The 9,554-nt window shown below is 42.1% G+C and overlaps 1 protein-coding gene across 6 annotated transcripts in view; it reads right to left on the bottom strand.

Moving 5' to 3' along the window:
* The window catches only part of VRK1 (VRK serine/threonine kinase 1), a 114,598-nt gene extending 107,449 nt beyond the window's left edge, over window positions 1–7,149 (bottom strand). For 2 of the 6 annotated variants that reach the window (XR_003608423.2, XM_028099098.2), the window contains exon 1: window positions 6,473–6,787. Coding sequence is in view for 3 of the 6 variants with exons in the window: in XM_028099098.2 (XP_027954899.1) it covers window positions 6,473–6,632 (160 nt within the window). In the remaining 3 variants the exon portion in view is untranslated. Of the gene's footprint in view, window positions 1–6,472; window positions 6,794–7,066 lie in introns of those variants that run through there. The other 4 variants (XR_015768460.1, XR_015768462.1, XM_028099086.2 and 1 more) reach the window with 4 other exon arrangements.
* Window positions 7,150–9,554: the final 2,405 nt, after the last annotated feature.

Consider the following 9,554-nt stretch of genomic DNA (forward strand, 5'->3'; position numbering starts at 1 on the left):
TCCCCCTGACTACAGCAAAATGTTCCCAAAGTACATGAAGGTTCCTATTCTGGCCTTAAAGATCTTTTGGATTGCTTGCGTGAAATATCCAATGTTATTATTGTCTGGAAATTCTTCCAGAGTCTGACCTAAGGCTCATCCCGAATGCTGCAATTTGGAACATGTGTCCTTGTTTAGCCCTCAGTAATTTAGAAAGACTGCTGGCCCTCACTCTCTGTAGAGTTCTTCATACACATGCGGCAGGACACACTGACTGAACAACCCGAGACTCTTCCCTGCCGTGATTAAATAAAGGCGGTGCCGTTAGCTTTCCTCATTAGACCAATTTATTAACTCTTTATGCTTTTACCATTTAAGTTGCTCACGTCGAGGACCTTCAGGCTTGATAAGAAATGTCAACCATGTCAACTATGAGCCAACAGAAACTACTCTCCTTCCCACATGTAAAATGTACCGATAGTATTAATTTGAAAGAGTCTGGAAGTGCAGCAGAGTTCTCTTTGCCAAAGACAGTGGCAAAAGTCTGAAATCTACCATGATTCTCCTAGAAAATACTAGGGACTTAATACTGGCATTACACCACTTTTCGAGCTTTCCAGTAGACATCCTGACACAATGCACTAAGTCAAGGGCTATGGTTATACCCTGTTCTTCCTTGTGAACCTGTTATCGCCACATAGGGCCTACAACAACCTCTATGAATGCCCATTTCTACTGGATCATTTTCCTGCTCAAGAACCGCAGGAGCAAATGAAACCAATTACAGACTCTATAATCTAGCCAATGGTTATATTCATAAAGCAACTATCCTTCATCTTCCTTCTCCCCTTCACTTACCTGCTCCCTAAAACAGCCAGTTCTTATTTTTTCTAGGACTTGTCTTTGCTCATGCTATTCTCTAAAATGTTCTCCCACTCCTCTCAAATCTGTACATACTTAAGACTCAAGCCATGTCATACTTCCATAAATCTGTATTAATTTTCATACTTCATTGCACACTCACTTCCTGTCTTCATTTTGGTATGAAGTTTACTGTGTATGGCCAATTGATTTGATTTTTTTTTTTATAAAGGTAAAATATGATTCAATGAAGCAAGGGTAGTTTTTTCAACTAATGGTTTTGGAACAGCTGGACATCCATAGGCAAAAGGAAAAGAAAAACAAAGACCGAAGACCTAAACCTCATATCCTGTGCAAAAATTAACCCAAAATGGATCATAGATCTAAATGTAAGGCATCAAATTATAAGTATCTTTCTGACCTAGGATTAGATAAAAGAGTTCTGACACATGCATGATGCCAAAAACACAACCCATATATCAGTAAGCTGGACTTCATCAATTAAAATCTTTTGGACTACAAAAGACAGTATAACAGACGAAAAGACAATCCACAGACTGAGAGAATATATTTACAAATCACTTATCTGGCAAAGCACTTGTATTCAGGATATACAAAGGACACTCTAAAATCAACAGTAAGAAAACAAACAATCCAATCACAAAATGGGCAAAAGATATGAACAGACGAGTCACAAAAAAGATAGACATACCAAAAAAGATACATGTTCAACATCATTAGCCATTAGGGAAATGCAAATTAAAGCCATGATGAGATACTACTGCACACCTATTATCATGGCTAACATAAAAAATACTGCCAACCCCAAATGCTGGCGAGAATGTGATGAAGCTTCATCTCTCATAGAGTGATGATAGGACTGTAAAATGGTACAGCTACAGTGGAGACGTTTGGCAGTTTCTTAAGTTAAACATTCACTTACCCCACAACCCAACATTCGCACTCCTAGGCATTTATCCTATAAGAATAAAAACATATTCACACTAAAACCTGTACATGAACACAGGCTTCTGGTTATGGAATGAATGAGTCACAGGAAGAGCACAATGTAAGGAATATAGTTAATAATGTAACAGCAATATATCCTGACAGATGGCAGCTATACTTGCGCAGGTGCAGAATGCATACATGTGTCCAGTCACTTTTGTATGCCTGAAACTAATGTAACATTGTGTCAACTATATTCAAATAAATCAAGAAAAAGAAAGAAACCTGAACATGAATGTTCCTAGCAGCTTTATGTGTAATAGCCAAAAACTAGAAAAAATCCACTGCTCCTTCAGTGGGTTAATGGTTAAATAAAATGTGGGTGAGCCATACACTGGACAAGCACAGTACTACTGGCAAAACCAGGAAATTGTCATTGATGCAGTATTAGTAATTAAACTACTTATTCGAATTTCAGTTTTTACATCCTTTTTATGGGTGTTATGTATAGTCCTAGGACAGTTCATCATGTAAAGATTTGTGTAACCATCAAAACAATCAGAATACAGAACTGTTACTACACAGAAACTCCTTTGTGCTACCTCTTCAGAGTTAACCCACCACCACTCCCAGCCCCAACCCCACAGAAACTGATCTGTTCTCCATTTCTACAATTTTATCACTTCAAGAATACTATATAAACAAATGATACAGTCACACACCCTTTTGAGACTGGCTTTTTTCACTCAGTACAATGTCCGTTAAGCTCCACCCAAACTGTCACACGTCGACAATATTGTTCCTTTTTTTTATTATAAATGGGTGTTCCATTATATGGCTAGACCACATTTTATTTAACCATTTACCCACTGAAGGACAGGCAGAGTTGTTTTGGGGTTTTGGCTATTATAAAAAAACCTACTATGAACATTCATCTACAGGTCTTCGTGAGTAATTTTCATTTCTCTAGGATAAATACCCAAGAGTACAATTGTTAAGTATATGTTTAGCTTCTTAAGAAACTGCCAAACTCATTTCCAGAGTGTGGCTGTACTGTTTTACATTCCTACCAGCAGCATGAGAGATAATGTAAATTTGAAAGTCACAATTTCTAAAATATTTTCTAAAGGCCTAAAAAACCGGTAAGATTAAACCTCTAAAATGTCATAACCTGAGCTTAGCTTGCTAAAAAAAAAATGAAATTTTTAAAACTTTTATCTTACTACCTCTAACAAAAAATGTATACTTAGAGATAACCCCTTTGTTGCTAGCTCTGTTACCATATTACACAGTAAACTGCAATAAGAAGTGAAAAAAAGGCAGTATTGCCAACAGAAACAGTACAAGTTTGTTTCTATGTCTTCCAGCCATAGCCTATGAAGACTGAAGGTTTAACAGCACTTTCCAACTCTTAGTATTGTGAAATGTGTTCACAATGCATTTATACATGGTATCATCAAACAATGGCACTTGTTCAGCTGTTACTTGGTAAAACAATTGGAGAAAAGCAATTAATCTGAAATAAAGCTGTAGTTAGCTGTAAAATTTCTAACTTCATGATTTTTTTTAATTTTAAATATAAATGACAAAGATGGATAATGGAATCTCTTTTGGGTTCTTAAAACAAGGAGCTAGCTGTAGAGCAGACATCCACATGCAAACAGCAGCAAGACAACCAGTCTACAAAGAGATGAAATAAATGCACAGAAAGAACTCTAACTTCCCCCAAAAGAGTGGGAGGCAGGGGGTGCTGCTGTCCTTGTTCCTAACGACTTTGCAGTTCTTAGGTCCCTTGTGGGACCAACTAGATAGTGAGGTCCTAAGATAAATGTTTCTTTCCAATAAAATATGCTATCTGTTTAAAAGGTAGAGGACAGAATGCTCTTAAATCTCCCAACTAATAACCTTGCAATTTAATTATATGATTCCACCTATTACATCATCCCACTTAAGGTATATGGCTTTATTGGTAAATATCTTAGTATGTGCGTATGTTTAATACTCCCCCTAAATACTAGCCAGTGTTAACAGTGTCTATCTTAATTTTCAAATCCTAGAGTACCGGTTCCCATCCAATGGGCCAGAAACCCATGGAGAGACAGGAATTACTGCAAAGAATCATCAAAGTCCATGTAGCCACATAAAGACTAAAGAAACAATATAATTCACACTGTGTTTTTCCAAGTTGACAAAGATGCTGTGACTAACAAATTTCTTAATAAATTTACTGGAGAATGCTACTACTAAGTAGTTTCTTGTCATTAGTATTTATTGATGAATAGTAAAAATCTAACTCTTACTGGGAGGGAAGGGCACACCTCATCCCTCTCTAGGCTCTCTAGAGATTGTTCCTTTTCAAAAGGGTTGCCCATGTCATCCAGAAGAGTAGTAGACTGTGCTTGGTTTCAGTGCAGAGATGACAGACTACACTGGGAGAGCTGGGGCAGGACGAATTGGGAAAGTGCATGAAATTACTTCAAAATAGCAACCTCAATGCTAGGTAAACAGCATTCAGGAACCAAGTTGGGGAAAAATTAAAGGGCGCAGCCCTCTTCTCATATTTACAATGCCAAGGAGGAACACATTCACAGGAGTTTCAGTCAAGGGGCCAAACGTATTCTAGAATACAAACATATCCTAGCTAAGTGCTTTGTCAGGTTCTGTCACCTTTCTAAACTAATATTATATCCTTATTAAAATTCCATATTTTCTACATTTATCAATAACAGTGTAGTTTTTCAAATGTGTCCTATACATATATTGACTTGTTGTGCGCTGGATGCTAGACAACTGAAATCAAAAATAATGACCTCTATTAATTTAAAACAAAGAAAACGTGTTTAAACACAACACTCCAATGGCAAGAAGAGACTATATCCAGCTAGCCCAGTTCCTGACATACAGTAGGCAGGCACGTGATATCTGGTGAATAAATGAGTCTATTTCTGCTCACTCTGAAAAATAACCTTGGCAAGCGTGGAAAATATCCTACCAGTCCAAAAAATACTCTCCAGTCCTATTCGGGTACCAATCCATTCTCATAACCCACCAAAATCAATTTGCATGAAAGCCTCACCCACATACACAGAGGCAGCACTTAATTCCCATCAGGTTCACTGCCTGATATATGGTGTTATCAGCATTTGCACATTTGCATAAATTTAGGACTCATCCTTCATTTGATGTAAGGTAAATTTTAAAGCTTCCAGTAAGTTTTATTTTTCACATCAAAAATCCTTTCAAAATTTTATTTTTCAATTCAAAATTCTATTCATGGTATACCGTATCTTATTAGGGATGACTTTAAGGCAAAAATATACAGTTATCAAAATAAACTCTTATTTTTTCTTTTCTAGACATCTAAGACATTCACTTACATATTTATTATTTCACATTAGTTCTCAAATACAAAAAAAAAAGTGGCCTATTTAAGAAATTTTAGGGTCTGTCAACATTTGGAATGTACTGCTGGTTTTAAATATACACTTGCATCCTGGAATAAAACTTAGCCTAAGCTTTCCACAGAACCATTTCCTGGGCACTTAGTAACTTATTCTATGCCAGGTTCTATGCTTGACACATTACTCCATTATCCCATTTGTTTAACAAATAACCTCTCATAATTTTTGCAGTACTAAACAAGAAGCCACTACACTATAAACCTGATATCTGTACCAGATACTAGCACTAAATTTACAGTGATACTTCACACAAGTTTTTTGTTATTAAATTCAAGTTGTCTTACTGTATTAAAACAGAATCGGATCAGCAATGTTGAGATGCACAGAGAATAACCATCTGTGATCACTTCAGCAGAGAAAGCTATTATTAGGTGACTACTTAAGTTACATTCCTTCTATGGGTAGATGAACATAACCTTATCTATCCAGAAATTTGATTCCAATTACTACATGCCATTTTGAACAGCATAATCTAAATAAAATGATTATATAAAGAACCCTAGCTTCCCTCTGAAATTGCTTTAAAACTGTAGATTAAATTCTCCCCAAAGAGATGCTCAGCATATGATAAAAAGGTGTTTCGATTCTGAACTCTGAAAAATAGTGACATTTTTTCCCTCTTGTGAATTCAGGCTCAAAAGATAGGCAATTTAGGAAGGAAGGAAGGAAGGAAGGAAGGAAGGAAGGAAGGAAGGAAGGAAGGAAGGAAGAAGGAAGGAAGGAAGGAAGGAAGGAAGGAAGGAAGGAAGGAAGGGTGGATGGGAGGGAGGGAGGGAGGATGGATTAATGAGGCTCTCCAACAGCTCCCTAAAACCGCCACCCCAACAGCCAAACTGGTATTTCCAAGTTGTTCCAAGAAAAAAAGATGGGGGAGGGAAGGGAAGAGACGATACAAAGAAAAACAAAAATGAGTGACTTGACAAAAAAGTTAGAAAAATGGATGGTCTCAACAGGAACCCAGTGTCTGCCTCTCTCTGCTTCTCCGCCCAACGCTTCTGGTGCTGTCCGTCGATTTTAACCACATCACCTAAGAGTTTTGAGACCAGAACCAAAAACTATTTCGGCGGTAGGAAAAACTATGTGTTGCCCTCAGATACAACTGCATCAGTAAAGGGTGCCACCGTGTCAGCCAGGGAGAGAGAAGGCATACCAAATCCCTTAGAATATAAGCGACTCACGGAGCTCTACCGCCTTGCACCATGCCCGCTAGGGCAAGCTCTTACCTGGCCTTACGCGGACAGACAGGTTGGTAAGGGGACAGACAGTCCCCCACCCTAAGGTTCCCGGGCCCGGAACGCTATCCTCAGGGGGGCAGGCTCCCTCTCCCCTCTCAGTTCTCAAGTCAAACGTCACCTCTTCTGGGATGCCCTTCCTCACCCCCATCACTCTGGCCTACAATCGCCTGTCCTGGTTTCAAGGGAGCTTTTCAGGGTCTGCAAACTGTAGCATTTGCTTCTATTCGGTGTTTCCCCTCCCGAATGTGAACTTCATGATGCCAGAGGGACCTCATCGGTCCTTGCTGGTACCCGGCCCCCGGCCCTGAGACCGGGCCCCGAGTGCCCAGGACGCGAGGCAGGTCTGAGCGCGCGAGAACGAGCAACTACGCTGGGGGGGGGAGGGAGGGGCCGGCCTGGCAGGTGCAGGAAGCCGGGGCCGCTGCTGGGCCTGAAGGGAACCGGCAGGAAGGGACGCCCGCGCGGCGCCGCCCGAGGTCACGGCCGCCCGGACGCCCGGCGCCGGCCCAGCCCCCGGCCACCCTTCCGCGGTCCCCGCTCGGCGCCCGCGCTCTCGGACCGCGCCGTCCGCGGCCTCCCTACCCGGAGCCGGAGACGCGTCGCCTTCCGCACTGTACGAACTTCCCGCCGCTTTCGCCGACTTGCAACTCCACGGCGGCGCCGGCCCCGTCACACACTGCAGTATAGAGCCCTCCCATTGGCTGAGGGCGAGCGGGAGAGGCGGGGCAGCAGAGGAGCGGGGCGGAGCCCGCGCCAGCCCGCGCCGCCTCCCCACGCATGCCGGGAGTTGTGGGCCGGCGCTCCCGCTGCATGCTGGGAAATGGAGTCTTTCCCAGCCTCAAAATGATCCGGGTCCCTCCGCCCGCCTGGGCTTCCGGGAAGTGTGGTTTACTGCCTCCGAGTCAGTCCTGATGAGATACTGTACCCTCCAATGCTGTTGGAACCGAAATAAGTATTGCCAGTGTTCGCAGTAGCTTGATTTATTAAATAAGTGTGTTGGCAAAGGGTTGGATGTAGTAGAAGCCCTATAGTGCCGTGAGCTAAGGGTCTCCTCCGCCTACTTGCGCTCGCGTTTTCCCACCTTCTGCTCCACCACCCTGGAAGGCTCATTCCCCCAGCAGCTTGGTTCAGTGCACTACGGCCTGGGTCTGGAATCGAACGGACCGCAATGAAACTCTAGCTCTTTCACTACATTTGTAGCTTTGTGACCTAAGGCAAGTTACTTAACTCCTGTGAGTCTTGCTTTCCTGTTTCTCTCAGGATTAAATGAGATGATCTATAGACAGTGCTTTGCACATAGTAGGTGCTCAATAAATAGTAGATAGTATTAATATTCTACCCAACGATTGTCATACATCTAAATCCTAACTGTCTTTCAAAGCCACTTCAATGTCTACCTAACCTTCCGTAGCATCTCATCTATTATCTTATGCCATGGTTTCGTTTGTATTTATAATAAATTGTCTAAACCTCCATCAGCCATGTGGCTGTAAGCTTACTGCGGACTGGAACAATGTTCTAGCTCAAAATCACCAAATCCATAGGCAGAAGGATATTAGTGAGAAGGGTCATCGATGAGGATAGGTGTTGTTGGCAAGGTCACCTCCAATTGGCTGGTCCCTCAGCTGAAGGTCACTGCTCCCTGGCCCTCCCCTCCAGCTTACAGCTCCCTCCCTTTGTGCCTCAGATCTGCAGACAAACACCATAACGACTCTGAGCCACAAGCTACTGTTCCACCCCTGTGGTTCCCACACCCACACTTTTGTTAATAGTCTCCTTGCAAATAAACCCTCCTCAGATCATCTTGTCTCAAATGTGTCATCTGCTTTCTGTTGAGACCCCAAAGGAAACACATGCACAAGGTGAGCACTCAATGAGTATTTGTCAGCAAAGAGGTCTCAAGATTCACACATCTCATGGGTGTGGAATTCCCCAGCAAGACAATGTGTCCAGAATCCATTGAGAAAAAGACACTCTACACATACACACACACACACACACGCGCGCACATGGACTCATGTGCTAAGAAGACTTGGAACAGGACTTATCTTTCACATTGTGACCATGTTCCCCTAACCTCAACATACACATACAGAAGAAATGTCCCTGCTTCCGCGCCGGGTTCACAATTGGCTGGCCTTAAAGCACAATTAAGCCAGCAGAAGTGCATGGAGTATTCCAAGGTGAGAATGGAACATATTTATTCTGGAGCTCGTGGTTATGTCACCCTCAGTTGGATGGCTTACTGTTAAATGCTACTTAAGTGCAGTTAAGTTCCCAGGCAGTGGCTAACACCTCCAACACCACCCACATATGCTGAGAATGTCCTACCAGTGCAGAGCATGGCAGGAGATCAGTCCAAGCTGCTGTCATGGAGACAGTGTGTCTGGAATGCTGTAGATGGGGATACACCCCTGGGACATAGTTATCCCAGGGAGACACCCCTGGGATACAGCCCTGTAGATGGGGGTACAACCCTGGGACATCAATGAATTTTGATGAGTTGATAGCTTGGTATCAAGATCAGGGTTGTGCAGAAAGTTGACCAGTGAGAACTTGCTATGGCAGGGTTTTAGAACTTAAGAATTGAACTAGAGAGGAAAGGTCCATGAATATAACCCTGTTATCTATGCAAAAACATCTACAGTCCAAACAAATGTTTACTGAGCACTTACTCTAAGCCAGGGTATGAGCTAACCTCTGGGGACTCTGGGGATTCTGATCTAACTAATGTTTAAGAAGCCTCCACCACGGGTTAGACACTGTGCTTTTTCACATACATTATTTCAGTTCTTAAAGGGGGAGAAATATCTCAAAGACTTTAAATTATTCTAGGACCCCTGAATCTACAAAGTACTGTTTTCACTGCCTCTTTAGGCACAGCCCCAGTACATTAGGAAACTTCTAATAAAGAGATATTTTCAATGCAGGAATAGAGATTTGTGCACAAGGCTGTCATACTCAGCTAATGGGATTCCTGGCTAACAGATCATCATAGATAAAGCAGGGTGGCCCATAAGTGGATTCAGCTCAATGAATGAAAATATTCCAGCTTCTTAGCAAAGGCAGA

The sequence above is a fragment of the Eumetopias jubatus genome, unplaced genomic scaffold (assembly GCF_037043125.1).
Source record: "Eumetopias jubatus isolate StellerSeaLion01/CBP00866 unplaced genomic scaffold, mEumJub1_p1.0 scaffold_7, whole genome shotgun sequence".
Lineage (NCBI taxonomy): Eukaryota > Metazoa > Chordata > Mammalia > Carnivora > Otariidae > Eumetopias > Eumetopias jubatus.